Source organism: Prinia subflava, chromosome 3, assembly GCF_021018805.1.
Source record: "Prinia subflava isolate CZ2003 ecotype Zambia chromosome 3, Cam_Psub_1.2, whole genome shotgun sequence".
NCBI lineage: Eukaryota > Metazoa > Chordata > Aves > Passeriformes > Cisticolidae > Prinia > Prinia subflava.
Genome location: NC_086249.1, coordinates 67349664 through 67368577, shown reverse-complemented (window position 1 = coordinate 67368577; position 18914 = coordinate 67349664). Strand labels below are relative to the sequence as shown.

Sequence of the window (18914 nt, the reverse complement as noted above, 5' to 3'; positions counted from 1 at the left end):
AGTCATTAGGAGTTGAATTTTAATCATTTGCTGCTTCTGCTCTACAATGCCCTTGCAGCCCTCTAATGCTCCAGTTCTTCCCTGTCCCTGCAAGTCATCCTGTTTCTCTTCTCCATCCCACATACTTGTTCTCAGCAGGCTTCTGGCTCAGTACATCTGTGATACATCCAAGAAGACTGGTTGACCTGGTCATTTTCCATATCACTTGTGACTTCGGGCTCCTTTCAAACCAGCCCTGTGCTGAAGTGTAGACAACTTTATGACACAAACTCTTCTTGATTATGCAGGAATTGTATTTCCTTTCTTTAAAAGCGTTTTAAAAAATAAATCAGAGAAGGCAGTGTGAAGAAACCATGGAGCTGCCACACAGAGGTTTTAATCTCTCCCCTCACTATCTTGCCATGCAATCTTTGCCCATAGGCACACAACTCCTCTGTGAGACTGCTCTATGCAGAGGAACTAGCAGGTAACAGGGATTATTTGTTGGTGTAATACTATTCAAGACGTAGGAAGGAAAAGAAGATGCAAAGGATTTGCCACCCAAAATTCCCACAATGGTCAGGCAATTGGAAGCCACACCCCTGGGATAACCAGTGCCTGCCTGCAGCCCGGATGCGCGGGTGGGCGGGAAGGGCTCGGGATGGCTGTTGGAGGCTGGAGCCGTGTGGTGCGGCATCCTGGGCAGGAGAAGGGAAGGACATGGGCTTCCTCACACAGCATCTGCATGTCCTGCACCTGGGGATTGCACTTAAGGATTTGTTACCTGAAGAAGCAATTAAGGAAAAAAAATTTAAAAATAAATACTTTTTAAAAGATTGCTCCACTTTCTTTAGGCAATTTTTTCTTACCCAAGGCCCCTCTTCCCAGAGCACGCCACGAGAAAGGATCGCTGACTCTGCTGTCATTTTAAAATGCTTCTTTTTATTTCAGTGGTTGTACATTGGGTGAATGAATTTAACGTCACAACAGAAATAGAATGGCTATTTAACAGACCACTAGTAATTATATATGCTGAAAAAGAGTGAATGGAAGGGTTTCTTTTAACTGTTACCGAAATATTCATTGTACGTGTCGTCAATTATGCTGGATGAGAGAGGCAAACAAAAAGGTATTTTGGTGAGGTGCTGTATCCTTTGAAGAAAATAAGCACTGAGACATCTCAAGTTGCTTGAAACCATGTCCCAGCTACAGTATTCACTGTCTCTGTGTCGGCCCATCTCATGGTTCTTTTTAGGGGGTTATATTTCTTGCTGTATTTTTTTTTAATTAAACAAAGCATTTAAAATTTAATCATTTTCATTAGACTTTTTTTAAAATATAAACAAAGTTTTGGCAAATAATATTTATACAGAAAAATAGTTTTAGATTTTCCCAAATTTTGAAGTAGTCTATAAAATTACTTTATAAATAAATAAAATGCAGAATCTGTTGTACATGTATTTGCACATCTCTGTAATTGCCTCCTTACTGTTAGCATAGGTTTGTACTTGTACAGTTTTCAGGAATATTACAAAGTCATAAAGTCGGAAAGTGGATCTCCTATTAAAAATACATTTTCTCTTTTTGTCTGTCAGTTTATCTGGATGAAAGACCTGATGTATCTGAAGCTTTGTCATCCATGGGCAAAAAATAGTAATATTGGATTAATCATAAAAAACATAGAATAACAGTAATTTTGAAACATAAAAAGTTCACACAAAATGATGTCTTGAAGAGTTATCTACATAAAATATTTAAACATGGATAATTTACCATTTAGTATTATACAATAAGCTACCCAAATGCCTAAATTAACTATTATAAAAAAATAAAAACAACTTTGACAGATATAGGCAAGTTGCAGTGTCAACTACCTAGTTATAATGACTGAGAAAGTCTACAAATATTAGTATTTTAATAGCATATAATGGTGATACCTTAACTGCTAAAGTAACAAGTTAAGATATGTTATTTTCCCACAAATTAAACTAATGCAACGTTACAAGCACTATGTTAATTTTACAACCAAATTGTGATTATTTTTTTTCTTTCGGATGATCAAATCTCCAGCTTTATATATAAATAGATAGTAATTAGACATTGGACAAACAAGATTTAGCCTGGAAAATAATTTCCTAGACAAATAATAATACGGTTAGTGCCTTCAGTTCAGAACAGGCAGTGCTGCCAAAGTTTAAAATAGTTTACAATCAATCTGAAGAGGTTAAGTTAAAATACTGCAATCACTAGTAATGTCCACATAGAAAACTTATGCTGCAAACAATTATACATAATATCCACTTATAACAGCTGTCTTGTTTTTTAAACAATAATTTAAAAACTATGTCATTTATGTGATACATGTGCAACATATAAAATGTGAAATATGAAATATTTGGTACAATAGTGCTTGAAACAAATCTCAAATCAAACAAATGAATTTTTTAATTATACATATATAATTACCTTGTAAATCAACAAAGTATTTAAAAAAGTAAACAACATTAAAATCTGCTTCATCCATATATATGTATGTATGTATATATAACATGTATATAATTGTATTAAAGATATCTTCATATTTTTGTGACATAAAATATGTTTTTAAAGGAAAACAATTAAAAGAACTATTTTTTCTCCACTCTAATCTGGTTACAATCTTATAATCCAATTTAAAAAATGCAAATACAGTAATGATTTATTAAACTGAATCTCATTCTACATTCTTAGTGTTCAGTTAATAGCCTAGATTAAAGTCACCTACGAAGTTTCAGTGACTCAACTGAATTTTAATTAAATTAGAGTATCATACAATCTCTTCATCTACACCCTTCTTTTTTGCCTTTTCTTTTGTTAGTTTGGTCTTGCTTTGTTTTTGTTTCATTTTGTTTGATTTTACACTTCTAGAAATTACTTCTTAACAGCTTGGATCTTTTTGGTAACCTGACTATGAGTTTCAAAGATTATTTGCGTCCGGTGAGATTTGACTGTTGGCATCAGGCTGACTTTCATCAAGTCTGATGTGACAAAATTTAGGCACTTCTGCAAAGTCTATTTTAAAAACATTATAAATATACTCGTAAAATAATATTCTCAAGACTTTGTTCTTTTGGGGATTGAAAGGGGTATGAAGTTCATACTGTGCAAATTTTTAAAAATTTTCTTCTGCTATTCTGCTATGATTCAAATGCAACTTCTCCATACAAGTCAAACACCAACCATGTGCATCTAAAGACTTTGTGCTTTACTTTGGACTTCTGGCTAAAAATATCAGATTGGCAGGATGATGTGCAGGACACCGGGCTGCGTTTCACTTCCTCTTTCTTGGAATCAACTCACCAAGGGAGCAAAACCAAGATTCTTTTTTTAACTGAGAAGAAAACCCCGAATCATAGTTTGGGTGAAAATTAAACCTGCAACTGGGGAAAGTTTTTAGCCAATGCAACTCAATTATTGCTGAGCTCGAAAGATTCATAAACATGGAATCTCACGAGACTAACTGATCTGGACCATTTTTGTTAGGTGTAGTTATGGAGAAACAACAGTATTTGCAATAATTAAACTATGCTTAGAAAATCTTTAAAACTAAACGTTATCCTTTATGTCTTGAAACATCACAGCTGGTATCAGGTAGTTAACTATTTTAGGTTGGAGTATAGTAAGCATACCATATTTAATATTCATATATGACATAGCAGCACTAGCTTTTTTGAGTTTTTGATTTGTCCATAAGAACAAATTCTTGACTTAGCATGCAGTTTGTGGCAACTCTAGAGAGGAGGAGACGGGGTAGTATGTACAGTAGCCGTGCTTGGCCGTCCGCAGGGAGGCTTCGTGACACTCCGTTCCGCTCCTGCCGGCTATTTCAGGATTATCTGTTGAGAGAAAGGGAAAGCGTGACTGCGCCTTTAGGTGACAGGGGGAGAGCAGTGCGCCCGGACGGCCGGCACTGGCCTGAGCGAGCTGAGGCACAGCTCACACAGGACAGCTTCCCCTGTGGGACAGCAACCTGTGTGGGACAGCGTCCTGTGTGGGACAGCGTCCCGTGTGGGACAGTGTCCTGTGTGGGACAGCGTCCTGTGTGGGACAGCGTCCCGTGTGGGACAGTGTCCCGTGTGGGACAGCTTCCTGTGTGGGACAGTGTCCCGTGTGGGACAGCTTCCCATCTAGGACAGTGTCCCGTGTGGGATAGTGTCCCGTGTGGGACAGCTTCCTGTGTGGGACAGTGTCCCGTGTGGGACAGCTTCCTGTGTGGGACAGTGTCCCGTGTGGGACAGCTTCCCATCTAGGACAGTGTCCCGTGTGGGATAGTGTCCCGTGTGGGACAGCTTCCTGTGTGGGACAGTGTCCCGTGTGGGACAGCTTCCTGTGTGGGACAGTGTCCCGTGTGGGACAGCTTCCTATGTCCTCAGGCTGCCCAGGAGGGGTTTGTGTCTCACACACCTGGTTGTCTTCCCCTGCGCACAGGTCCTCATGTGCATGAGAACACACAGAAGAGGTACCTTATGTGTTAAAATACTGGAGGGCAGTACTGAATCCAGAGCCTGGCCACAGGCGGGGTGTGCACCCTCAGCACCCTGCCTGTCAGTGGAAGTGGAAGCCCTGCACCTCCCTGAGGAGCTCAAGGTGCCTGGGGAGATTCTCCAGCTCCCACTGTGCTCCCAGAAAGTCAGGAACGATCAGGAGAAACAATGGAGGCAGGGCTCCTTCCCACTAAAAAGCAAAAAGATGTACTGGGCTGGGGGTTTTCACAAAGCAAAAGTGTCTTTTCAATGCACTTTTAGCAGCTGCTTATTCCCTAAAAAATTAGTTGGAGATCAGTGAACTTGAGAGGTTTTCTCATGCTTCCTTATGGCAAGGATTCTGGGGAGATTACTATACTGGTACCTCTGTGCACCTAACTAGTCACTAACCTTGCTGCTTTACCTTCATGGTGTCTCAAATGGAGGGTGAAGCAATAATTATTTTACAGGTGCAAACTTTCATGCTTCCAATATTGCAAAGGTTAAATGCACAATGTGCTCAGCAAGCAACTCCACCTGCTCACAGTATTGGAAAATGGTTCAGATTTCCATCACCTGCCTGAAATTGCTGTCAGTGAAAGTGATATTGAAAGGCAGGGGTTGATATTTTATCACACCATTGCTATCCTGTGCTCCAATCTTAAGCACGATTCAAGGAATTAAGAGTGTACCGCCTTCTCTTCCTGTTTTATTTGCTACTTGTCATATTTTTAAGCTGTATTTGCTGGTGGTATGCAAGGCAGTCATGACAGCACTTGGACCTACTTGTGTATTATGAACCTAGACCAGTGCTTAATGCAATATTTATATTAGAAGGGGGAAAAAAAGGTGTTTGGAAAGTAAATTCAGCAGCATACTACCTCTGACATACACACCACCAAAAAGAAACACGCTTGGCTCTGCATGGCAGGCTTGTCCCAGTCCCCTGCCCATCACCCCCCCTGCCCCTCACAGCTGCACTGCCTTGCTCTCTATGCACAAGCACCATCTCCCTGACCCCAACGGCCTTGCCAGCAAGCCAAAAGCCATCTTTGATTGCCATCAGCTCTGGAAACCTGGTGACACGTGAGGCCCCATTGTAATGACAGTGTACAAACACCTGCTGCTCCAAAGGACTTAACATCTAAATACATCATGAACACAAGGCCATATATTTTTAATGAACTTCCACCCATTGTGAGTTTGTTAGCTTATCGCCTATCTTCTGTTTCCTTTTGAAATAACAAAGAAATACCTTTGCTCAAATAATAAAGCCCTATGTGTGATAACCCTGGACCAGCTCCAGCATGGTGAATTGACAATATGCATAAAGAACACAGCTGTGCTGAAAATAAGAAACGATCAAGATTTCCAACACTAGTATTTTTAGCATGTTACAACCCAACATGTCAATGTAATTAATAAAGCAGCTTTAGCTATACTGGGTTAGCCATAATCACAGAAGTGTATTTAAAGGATCCTAAGGTCTCACTTAATGGGACATAACCTGAAACTCTCTCAGTAAGTTTTTTACTCGGTAAAATCCCAGAATTTCAGACGCTGCAGCTACACTGCAGACTACATTGTCTGCCAATTTTTGAGGGGATAAACTTGCATTTTCCTATAGCTTTTCTTCCTCACACTACAGGGAGACACGCAACTGCCCCTTGTGCCAAGATTACTTTTGGTCAAACAGTCTCACAAGACTGGTGTTCACAATTCCCCCAAAATGTGTGACAGAGAAGGCAGAGGGCCTAATCTCAGGCTGTTTCTTGGGACAATTGTTAGGACTATTCCTAGCATTGTGATTAACCCAAGTGGTACTCATGCTGCTGTGTGCCAGGCAGGACAGATGGGTCCTGGGCAATGTGAAAGAGAAGGGACCTCTTCTCTCCCCTGCCCTGGTGAGCTACAAAGCCCAAGGTAAGGACTTCACTGCTGTGTCCCTATTCCCCCCTTTTCTCTCCTCCTGTCACAACTCGGGAAAGCAGTGAAGACAATGCAAACACTTTCCTTTTCTGTGCAAGCATGCCCTGTTTATGGGTTGCAGGTGCCAGAGGAGCAGCTGGAGCTCTCGCTGCCATGCCTCTCCTGCTGCCAGTGGCTGTGGAGCTGCCTTGTTCCACCCCATTGTCCTCGATGTGCCGCCCCTCCTACAAGGGCCGTAACTAGGGCATGTTGCACCCAGCTATTTCTAGTACACGTAGGAGTCCTCCTAGGAAAAAACCCTCAAGTCTCTCCTTCAGAACAAGCTTCTCCAGTGCAGAGTCACAGAACTGAGGAGCTACATTTCTTTTTTAACCTTAACCACAAAGTGTAAAACATCTCCTGTAGTCTTTAATTACATGTTCACACCCTATTTCTCAAAAGATATCACAACTCTGCCACAGCTACATACACGGGCATCAGCTTCTGCCACTGTTTTTTTTCACTGTGTCTGACAGAGAAACATAATATGCTAAACTACTTTACATGGAAAACACACTGTGAAACTCTCCTGTTTAATCTACAAATGAAGTAATAAACTGTGATGGAAGGCAGAGGTTATCTAAGTCTGCATCACTGCTAATTACTCCATCACTTGCATGCTGAAAAAGAAGCTGAACTGGAGAATGAACATCTCTGCAAACACTTTCTACAGAGTCTGCACTCCCTCGTTACTTGTAAATAGGTCCAGCCACCTTCATGTTCCCTACTCTTTGAAGAACTGTATCGCAAATGCACATATATATGACTTGTCACATTTGCTCTAACATTGTTATAACATTATAGTTCACAACAACAGGATGTAATCTCATGACACTTCTACCATAGTATATATAAGAAAAAGGCCCTGAAAAACAAGACTATACAATGAGTGTTCATTGTCCCATGTACAAAGATCTACAGGTCAAACATGGGAAAGCATTTTCTCATGCTCTGAATGGGTAAGATCCACAGGTGTGGATACAGACATGCCAGAAAATACCTGCTGCTTCTGCACTAAAAGATCTAATAAGATTATTTCTAGCATAAGCAGAATGGCCTAGCACTCAGAGTCTTGAGTAGTACCTCACAGAAGATTCAATAACAGAAAAGGGCATTTTTTTAGAGGTAATCACAGATAAAGGTACCCTCTCTATCATCTTCTTGCTTGGTATCTGTTTGAAGTGGCAGAAAGCTGTCTACCCTTTAAATTAAAATCATTCACACTGTGCCAATGGTAGTTCAGACCTCACTGAAACTAGTAACACAAAGAGTGAACCTAAATTTCTGCAAACTGCTTTCTAAATTAGCTCCTTAAAATTTTCTAGCTCTTTAAAGGTGACATTTTCAGCTCCTAAATGTCAAGACTTTCTTTCCTACCAGAGCATGGCTCTTTTCGACCTTTACCTTCAGGGCTTCTGAGTAATCTTAGTAGTCATTAAGCCCCTTGTGCAACACAGAACATCCTAAAATTCAGACAGGGTAGCTCATAAGGGTGATACAGTTCTGCAGTGTCATCCAGGGGAATGACAACCAAGAGAGATATTACTGCCAATGGTTTCAGCTTCTCACTGACTGCCAATGCAGATAAATCCATTTGGGAGTTCCTCAGACCCGGCCAAGGTAGCTGTGATCACTCATTGTCTCAAGACTTAAAAAGTAAAACTGAAAGTCTTTTAAATTAAAGAAGCAATTCCATTTTTGTGAACTCTTTTCTGACACCCAGGTTACTGTTTTACTTGGTACAGTTCATGGAATTGACCAAATTACAGAGAATCATGACTAGGTTCTAGGAATTACAAGAACACTGTTTGGCTTGAGATTTTCTGTTTTGAAGCCACAATTCATGAAGTTTCTTTATAGTCTCTGACTTAAATTCATTTTCCAGTTCCAGATTTATTCTACAATGATGAATACAGAAAATTTACCATTCTGCATGAATTCAGTGTACATGAACTCTTGTTCAACTAAAGACCTGTCACAGTGGATCAGCTGGAAAACATGACTTTGCATCTACCACTGACATGTTTCTTTTGCAGAAGTTTTGAAATTATTACTCCAAAATAGAGTGTGCTTTATAAGCCCTAATATATTTTAAGAAGATGTTAAGATTGTATTTGATCTCTACATTGCAAAGCACTTACCCCTCCAAAAATTAACTCATACATAGCAAACATTCTGGTCTGCTCAGCCTTCCATTTTGAAAGCAATGTAGTAATAGGAGTTTCTTGTAAACAAGATTTATCGCAGAGCATTTCAACACGAATGCCTCAGCCAGTTACCCATTTTACATCTTCCTAGGCTACCTCAGGCAACTTATTTTAGCATGAGACAGATTATCAAGCCATGATGCTTTTTTGCCCTCCACCAAATCAAAGAGTCTGTGGTGAACAGTTTGCACCAAGGTATTTAACTTTCGGACACCTGTGTCAGAATAGATGAACCCTTCCACAGTGACATTTTCTGTTTTCATGTTTTTCACACGACTAGCAGACTGGTCAGAAATATCTGGGGTATACATTAAAAATGACAGATATTTTCAGACAGCCGGCTCATATCAGACTGTCTCATAACTTCTCCCTCTTTCTAAAAATAAAAGTAACACCAAGTATTTCTTCCTTATGACAAGGAACCCTAGACTATTTATATTTCCCCATGCCTTTGGGAAATGCCTCTGTGTCTTTATTTTCATTTTCTCTTAGAATGTTCTCTTGTGGTATGTGCCTTGTTCCTTTTCTTCAAAATAAACAACTCCTTTTTTAAAAATTATTAGTAGAAGAAGATGAGTAAATGTTCAGACACTACTGAAAGTAATCTCTATTGTATCAGTTATGCCTGGTCCTATTTACATAGTCTTACAGATTGACTTTTTCACCTCCTTTTCCCCACAGATTCTGCAGCAGCACCTCCATGGAGCACCATCCCAAACATTCCATTTGCCCACATCAGGGCTCCCACCAACACTCTCCCATGGGACAGGTTTTGCCCGTCTTGACCGCTGACACCTGAGCCAGCTCCAACTCTTGCTTGCATTTAATGCAGCCTGGACTTTTTCCTTTGCTACTCCCTGTCCCTTGAAACCTCCTTCTCATTTCCAGGATATTATCATTTAATGGCTATGTGCTTTGTTTTATTCACTAACCATGGTCATCTCCTCAATCCCAGGCTGAAGGAGGATTTTTCTCTTATTGCTTTGCCATTAATCCAGTGCAATCTCAATATAATTATCTACTTTGCTCACCAATAAGGTGACCTCTGATTTGAACATAGCGAGTGAGATGTCTGGGCCACTGATGGCTGCCTGTCCATACAGGGCCTAACAAGGGGCCATCAGGTGTTTCCTGAGGGTTGGAGTCCTATTTCCTTGGCTTTCTCATAGTTCATTCCCTCACATGGTAATTCTGGTGCCCTGCTCCATCCTCTTTTCTTCCCTAAATCTGAGTGTACCCAGTTTTGCCTGTCCCATATGTTGAGAATATGCTTCTGGAAATGGCTGAGGGTCAGATGTCCACACTGAAGTGGACACATCTGCTTGCACATTTTCATTCCATCAGACACAAGCTGTTGGCCATCAGGGTGTCATAAAGCTGACAAAGACCTTGTCTGAATCAGCTCTTCACAACGATCTAAAAAAAAAGTTCCAGGCAATTAGGGGATTCCAAAGGGTTCAGCAGCATCATTTTTCTCATTTAATTGTCACAAGAAAGAAGAGACCAAAGCCACTTGTGCTCCCAACTTTTTAGCTTGTTTATGAGCTTCAATAGGTGTTTACTCAAGTAATAATGTACCATATTTAAGTTCAACTTAATAAGTATTTACTCACTCTGGAGAAACAGAGGATTACTTGGTTTAGAAATGAAAGCAATTTGGTTTTATTTATTGTTCTTTAAAGTAATAAATAATGCAGTGCTGAAAATTGATCATAACATACTCTAATATATTCTACCAAAATCTATTTTTAACTCATTGCAGAGGCAGCAGATAGACTATATAGGAGTGAGAAAACCACTGCTGTAGTTCTTTAGGAGCATGCATACAGTGACTGTTTTGGATAGTCACTCCATTTTACCTTCCAGCAGGCCTGAGCTACTGCAATAATCTGTGTTTTTCACTTCCTACTTTTAGGTCATTTTCCTCCTCTTCTTGAATTTTAGAAACTGCCAGAATAGACTTGCACAAAGAAACTGAGAGCACAAATGAGTGAAAGGCAAGCACAAGTTGTGCATTATCCATGGAACTGCCCATATTCCTCTTGCAGAGGTGTTACTTCTCCAACCCTGACATCCTCACTTAGCCTTTTTTTTTTAACAAAACCTGCTTTGCATTTTCCATTTAGACACCAAGCATGCCTACATCATGCAAGATGAGGCTGCCACTACAGATACAGCATCCTTTTTAGGCAAAGGCACCACTGCACACAGAGTACAGCTGGCACTTCTGCAGGCTCCTCAGCAGTTATCAGCATTCTGAAACCCCTCCTCTCCCAAAACCTGGCACTCCAGTTCAGACTCCCTTCAAAGCAAGAGACAACATCCAGAACTAAACTCGGACACAGAAAGTACCAGATTTATGTTCATCAAGGTTACTTATAAGACCTTGTGTCAGTTTTATAAAATTCACTATACTCATAACTTCTTTGAGGAAATCTTAACCTTCCTGACTTTTGATTACTTACCACTTCCTTAATTTTTTTCTCATCTGATTATTCTCACATAAACAGACACATATACTAGTGTGTGCCAAGGCAGGTAATACTGCACCGAAAATGAAGTCAGGCAAGTTAGCAAAAGTCTGAGTCCAGCTGAAAGTCACAACAGATACAATCAACAAAAATAAATATACAGATGTTTCCAGTGCAGCCTCCTGCACACTCAAAGCCAAAGACTGGCATTTCTTGTAAGCAATAAATCATGCACCAAGATAAAAATATGATCTTTGTTTAATTCAAGGGAAAGTACTTGGAGTACCTAGAGATGGACGGATGCAATTATTTTAAAGGACAGAATCCCAGACAAGTACATCTGGAGCTCCACATTGCTCTGTGTTGTTAAAATTTTATGATAGAAAAATCCAGACTCACATGGAGCTGTGTGTATAAACCATGAAACAAACTCATTTTCCCCCGAATGCGTACAAAATTAGTGGACCTCAGAAATAATTTCCTATGTTTAAATAATAAATATATGCCCCAAAAGACTTTTACTCCACTTGTCAAAGTATCAGTTCTTGAATAATTGAAAGCAGGAACACAAAAAGAAGTTATCATATGAAACATCAACATTTTTTTCTTTAAATTGCTATAACAGGGAAGGGAAATCTGTTTTGATTTTTGTTATATAAAAGAATGAAGCCTTTTCTTATTGCTGATGTTGTGTGATACTGCCATCTAGCAGGATATCAGAGGAAGTCAGGTTTTAGCCTATACAGGGGAGAGGGGTATGACGGGAGATTTTCTAAAAAAACACCCCCAAAACAGAACAGAGATTTTTCCATTTCTTCCCTACTGGCTTCTTGTATATGAACATTCAATCTAAAGTTTTGTATACAAGCCTACTGGAACTTTTAATCATCTACAAAGAAACAACGTGCTACGTTAAGAGGCCAAAATTATTATTAAAACAAAGGTTAAAGTTTGCATGAGACTAAAATAGAGTTCCATGGTATTTTCCAGGGTAATCTTTTTTTTTTTTTTTTTTTGCTTCTCTGGAGCCTTAGAAAATTGTTTTGCCACTTATTTTGTAACATCAGTTGTTTCAAGGCAATCCAAAGGATGTTTTCTTGACACTGTTCAAGATTTGCTGCGGGCTTTAATATTAGAAACTCTCACTTTGTGAGTCTGCAAGTCACAGTGACTTACCTGTAACTCGGTGTCAGAAAAGATAACTTGAGTGTGATGAGGCTTGTGATTCTTGTGTGTGTAGCATGAAAGAAGCAGCAAGCAGTTTAAGGTTTTCTTTCTTCTGTGACAAACTATTGCTATTTAAATACCTTCTCTAGAGAAATCATTCTTCATGATCAAGGGCCACTTAGGTTCGTTTTTCCAGCCTGGTGCAGGTACAAAGCAAGATGGTCAGTCCTTAGGTGGGCTCGCTAGGTGTCCAACACTGTTCTGCTTCGAGATGGCTTCCTGAAAGTATTCCCTCTGATAATGTGTCTGAGGATGGAATCTGCTCCTGTCTCCTTTTCTGGACTTTTCCAAGTCAGATTCAAATCACTCTGTTGTTAGAATAGAATTTTCTATAGGAACATTTAACTTGGAACTTAATGGAATTTTTAGACCAAAACTTTTAGTCAGAAAAAAAACCCCAAAACTAAAATTGTTTAGATACTCATTATGCCCAGAATAAATTATTTCCTCCCTGTTTCCTCATTCCCTCAGAAACTGCAATTAAGGGTTTTCCAACCATACATGAATTTTGAATAGGCTCTTATTTGTAATGTTCTTGTATGCTGGCACTAAGGATGTAAATAACACTTGTTCCCACTTCCCACCTTCCTTCCCAAAAGCTTGCTTTTAAACAACAAGAACAAAAAAGTCAATTTTCTACTATTTACCAGATTTTCCAATAATTTTCTCAGTACATTGCTATTGCTCTGCCTATACAGAATGGAGGAATGGGGAGGAAGCCCTGTTGGGGGACACCAAGGAATATTTGCACAAGGCAGCAACTAGCACTTCTGCTTCATGCAGAAGGGGAGATCACCTCGAGCCAGTGCCTATGACATTCTGGTCTGAGAAGAATCTGCCTCCCTTGGGAGTGGCACTGCCTTTGCAGGCTCCTTGGCAAGCAGAGGTGCTCTGTTGCTGCATGTCCTGGCTCTGCTCCCTCCTGACGAAGCCACCACACATGGTGTCCCAAATCCTAAAAGTTTGGCATGTTTGTATTTTACACTATGTTAACTAGTTTTTGAATTCTGGGGAAAATATTTTAATTGTCCTTTCGTTTGTGACACTCAAACATAACTATTTTTATTTTTGTTTCATTGTATTCTAACAGATTTTGACAGAACTGAAGGCTACTGAGTGATTTCATAATTAATATCTGCATAATTGCCACCTAATTCAGTGCAAATGCTGATGCATAATTTAAAGCAGCTGTGCCAGATAATCACAAGCCTTGGCATGAGACAGCCTGTTGATCTTATATTTCTTTTTAGACACAGGCTCTAAGTATTTCATTTTTCTTTTGGATATGTTCTTCACTATTCCCTTCTTGATAAAAGGTCATATAACCAGTAGAATAATGTCACTAAAAACATCTTTAAGCAGCATCCTCTATTATGCTATTTTTATACTATCAGTCTCTGCCCATTTTCATTGGTACAAAAAAATAAAGCCATGTACTGTTCTGAACTGATTTGATGAAGACTCACATTGCTTGGAATTTGGTAAATGTCCTCTAATAACCAGGAACTATGGAAACACTGAACCTGAGGACACAGATTAGGACATGGAAATGCTGGTGTCTTAACCCCCCACCACACTCACTGAGGTGACACAACCTAATCAGTAAGCCAACAAAGCCTGGAGATGCCTTCATGTGATCACCAGCTGCAGGCTTGGGCCATGTGCTCACCAGGGTTTTAGTACCACTTGGGCTAAGGGCTAACGTCTCTTGCCTGTCATCCAGCTGCCAGTCCAGAAGTAGGTGTGCAAGTTTGTCTGTAGGTCCTGTATTGCATCTGCCAAGCTTGTGAAAACGTGTTGGGTAACCTAGACATCCAAGGTTATCTTAGGACAATCTCAAACATCACCAGACACATGTTTAGGCAATTGAACCATGCCCTGTGAGACTTCTGAAGGACAAGCCAGGCTGCTCTCCAGATTTCATCTGACTGGGCTGATAAACTTCACAGTATACAGTGGGTACTTAAACTTGTATCTTGCTTGTAGACACCCATACTGAGACACCAACACTTAAGTGTCCTAATTTTCGGCTGAGTTCTAACCTTCTAATCCTTGTAGGAGTCACCAAGACATATACATAGAGAGAAATGGAACAGTAGTAAGGCTTTCTAATTTAGAAATTTAAAGCCCCTACAAAGAATTGCTTGCCATTATTTAAAATTGAACTTCAGCTCCAAAAGTCAGAATAACATCTCTCTCAAATGTCAGGATAAACCATCCTCTGTTAAATTATCTTTGGTATGCAGGGTGGAGGAAGTCACATTTTTCTGCATTTCCATTAACATGTACATCCTCACCAAGTAGGCTCTATCTAATCTTTCCCCAAGTTTCTAATCCTATAGTTTCTCACAAAGCAAACAGCAAAATAAGAAGAGAAACAAACTTACAAAATAATTTTCCTTAAGATCTATGACTTTTATATGATCCTGAAATTAGAGCACTATACATCCTTAGCCTAGAAAAACAATCAGTAAATGTTCATCTTTCTCTCTACAACCACCTGAAAGGAGTGGTACCAAGGTGGGGATTGGTCTCTTCTCCCAAGTAATAAGTGATAGGATGAGAGAAAATGGCCTCAGGTTGCACCAGGGGAGGTTTAGATTGAATATTAGGAAACATTTCTTCATGGAAAGAGTTATCAAGCACTGGAACAGTGCCCAAAGCAGTCACAATCCCTGGAGGTATTTAAAAGATGTGTAGTTGCTGCACTTAGGGGCATGGTTTAGTGGTGAACTTGGCAATGCTAAGTTAACAGTTGACTCAATGATCTTAAAGGTTTTTTCCAACCTAAATGATTCTGTGATTCTACCTGTGAGTGAAGCTCAGGTAACAGTTTCCTTGCTTGCTTGAGTATTGCTAGTCCACTAGCTGAAGGAATAACAAAAGCTTTGTTAAAGATCTCTGAAGTATATATTTACACACAAAGACTGTACTAGTATTTTAAGCAGGACATTTTACGTACCTCTGTGCACATGCATGCACTAGAGGGAGCTAGGACCAAACCCTCCGTAATCATGTCCTAACGCTGCTTCTCACCATCATTTCACACAACTTCAAACTTTGCTCCAAGAAAACACTGTCAGCATCCCCACACAACTGAACTGGAAGTTCATCAAGCTGAAGTGAGGTTAAGCAGCTGAGGCTTCAAGCCCCATCCTGGCAGGAATGGCTGGGGCAATTGTGAAGGGCGGAAGAAGGAAAAGGGGAAGAGTCTTTTATGTCTGATCAGTCATGCTCCTGGACACGTATCTTTCCAGCTGCCTTTCACTGGAAAGCTGAAGTCCCCTCCCCTCCATTTCCTCACACCACAGCCTGGCAGCTACAGTAACTGGGGCGCTGCCTTGAGTGAACAGCAACATCACCAGCTCTTATATCATCACAGTAAGATTTTAATCAGAGTTTGTAAAACAGGGATTGCTAAAGCACTTTTGCTGCATCCTGTTTACACTGCATTAAGCCAAAGCAATTCTCTTCCCCTCAGAAGTACACTTCAAGAAAATTATTTTTAAAACCTAACCTCTGTAAGTCAGCAAAAGCAAGAGAAGCCCAGTTTTCCATATATTCTTAACTGGTGCCACCCTGCACAGATGTACACTGTACAGCCTTGAATTTTACACAATCTTCTCATGTGCCTTGTGCCATGCATTGAACACAATGCCAAGAGCTGCTGGCCAAACATGACTGACAGTGTGTGCCAATGTGTGTGTAGTCTGAGCTCTTACTTGTGCTATTTTCCAAAAAAAGGATATACAGAAGACATGAGACACAATGATATTTTTTTTTTCAAAATATAAGCTGACAGCACATACTAAATTATTTGCTGGACCCAATGGAGTTATTATGTTTTATTAGCCATCAGCTGAGATGCCATAATTTTTGGCATGTTGACTTTCCCCTTCTACTTGTGCTTCAAAGGCACTGGGATCATCACATGCAATCCCAGGAAGACCAGCAATCTTTCCCCAGATCAGAAAACTAAACCAAATGATATTATGATAAATTATTAAGCTCCGCTACAACTTTCTTTTCATGCCTGGAATTGTAAGGAGAACCTGTGGGAGCTGAAATGGGACAAGCTGAAGACTGTAGGTTGTAAAAAAAAAGTATAGTAGAGACACTGGAAAGAGGAAACTGCACCTCACAGATACGTAAAACAGGGTGGCACAGACTAGAAAAGGAAATTTTATCTAGTTGGGAATAAAAAAGTCCTTTTCTGAAATACTCAGGAGAGTTTAAACTAATACAAGGGGACATAAAGAATGCTATGACCATGAAAAAAGTCATGTTAATTACCAAGTTAATAACCTGCTCCTGCTGTGTTTCTTGAGCTAAAGAAATACTGAGAATTTGTGCCACAGTGTTACTGTGGGGCTTTCCTAGCATTGTAGCTTCGTCTCCAATCTTAGGATGTTGTAAATAAACAGAAATCTTGGAATTTTGTCTCTTATAAAGAAGGAACTACTACTACTTTCCCTACTTTGAAATTATTGGTTTTTTTACAGTAGATTTTAAAGACTTAAAATGACTAAAACAAAGACAGGAGTGAGGAAGAAACAAGACTGTGATGGCACATGCTACAGAAGCCAACAAGCTCCTGAGGTGGGGCTCATCTCCTCCACATGCAGTATTGCAGAGCTCTGGTAACACACCTACACTCATTCCACAGACAAGGGACAGAGGCAGGACCCTCCAGGGCAATTTACCTGCCCTAACATGAACTTCCAGGAAAGCAGATGCCAAACTTACAAATAGCTGAAGTTGAACAAGTGAGAACTCATCCTCCTGTTGAACCATCCATTAATTTCAGCATGGAATTGTATGTATACACACATACACACAAATATATGCAACTAGGTAAATACAGACATTTTCTACAACTCCTGTTAAATTTGAAATGCTATAATCCTTCAATACAAACAAAATCTGCACTGGGAAAGAAGGGGCTCTGCCTACCATGCTGCTAGGTGAGAAACAGCATTAAGGCACACCTCTGTCTTCTCAGTGGCACTATTTTGTCATCTGTAAACAATAATGACACTATTTAGTTGTGTGAAAGTGTTCCCATTAACTAAAAAAAAAAACAACCCACCCGCTTACTGGTCCTTTTGTAGGCATCCATGTATTTATTCTACCTTCAGCCACAGTCGGCCCCTGTGTCACTCAGGAGTGCAGGTGGTGGAGCTGCCCCAGCTGCATTCCTGTGCTGGAGAGGGTCACTGGCTGAACCCCTCCCTAAGCCATCCCATTTTCTCTTAGTCCCTTAGCATCTTCAAGTCCCTCTGTCACCACTTTGAGACCATGAAACTACACTGGATACCACCAAACCATTTTCTGCTCCAGACAGTTCTGGGAAGGACTGTGTAATGCACCATGTGCCTGCTGCACTTTCATCCTTATCCCAAGCAATTTTTACAAGCTAGCTCTCAGAAAAGTAAAGCACAAAACAACAACCCTCTTTTGATGAAAATGCTAGAAGCAAAAACATCTCAATGTTGGCAAACAAACTTAAAAAAAAAAAAAAGAAAATAGACCGGTTTGTGTTTCTTTAAGAAAGTAAGATGTATTTCAGAGGTAGTATATTTTTCCTAAATTAGTAAAAATAAGCTCTTGCAGCAACCTCTATTTTTCCATGGGATACTTAAATAGTTTTGGGAATGTCAGTAAAAAGAAAATAAACCTGTTAGTGTAAGATTATTAAGCAAAACACTTTCACTGATTTCTCTCTAAGTCCTTGGCAAGTGGAGGGGAAGGAACCAACAGGACAGCATTTCTACTGGGTCTGCCAGCAGCTTGTCAGTCTGTCCAGGAGCAACACAAGGAAAGATGATGGGGACATAACCCTTTGCTCTCTTCTGGTGAGGAAGTCTGCTTGTTTCCTTTTCCATCTGACTTCTCAGAACCTGAAGGGAAACACATCTCAGGGGGAAGTGACTGAGCATGGTCCCAGAGCAACAGAAGAGCCAGAGTGACCCAGCTGCTGTGCAAACTCCTCTCCTGGCACATCAAGGTGGGAACTGCCCCAACAGAGGAGTCAAAGCTACACACTCCAGGCTGCAATAGATATGTCTTCCCTGGGAATTAGCTCCTACAGGAGGAAGGGAAACCCAACCAAAATGAAAACTGCCATTAACAAAAACTGCAGAAGAAGAGGAGAAAGTATCATCTTTCCTAGCCTGCCTCAGACAATAACCCTTGGGATTCTTTCTATCAACTTTGTTCCTTAGGGAAATATAATTCCCAGGTAAAAAAAAAATACACTTTAAAATAAAAAGCGGGCATAGTAACAAATATCTTGATTGCTGTTTTGATCACTAGTATTTACAGAAAACATTCAATTCTTTTTTTCAGTTGCCTTGTCCTGCTTGTGATTGTTGACAGCTTCCACACTTACAAATAAGTCATTTCCACACCTGATGGAGAAGGCTATGTTAACACACCCGAATGTTTGAAACCTGTGATGATCTTCCTTTTGAACTTAGGAGTTCATAACAGACCTTTGTAAGTAGTCCAGTACTACAGTGATTCTAACTCCAGCTGGGTTAATTACACAATAATTAGGT

General features: G+C 40.1%; 1 protein-coding gene across 7 annotated transcripts in view; it reads right to left on the bottom strand.

Annotated features, from left to right (window-relative positions):
* Nucleotides 1-901: 901 nt before the first annotated feature.
* The window catches only part of MBNL2 (muscleblind like splicing regulator 2), a 107119-nt gene continuing 89106 nt past the window's right edge, over nt 902-18914 (bottom strand). For all 7 annotated transcript variants that reach the window (XM_063392331.1, XM_063392325.1, XM_063392326.1 and 4 more), the window contains one exon: nt 902-3854. In XM_063392331.1, the coding sequence (XP_063248401.1) occupies nt 3727-3854 (128 nt within the window). In that variant the 3' untranslated portion in view covers nt 902-3726. The remainder of the gene's footprint in view (nt 3855-18914) is intronic.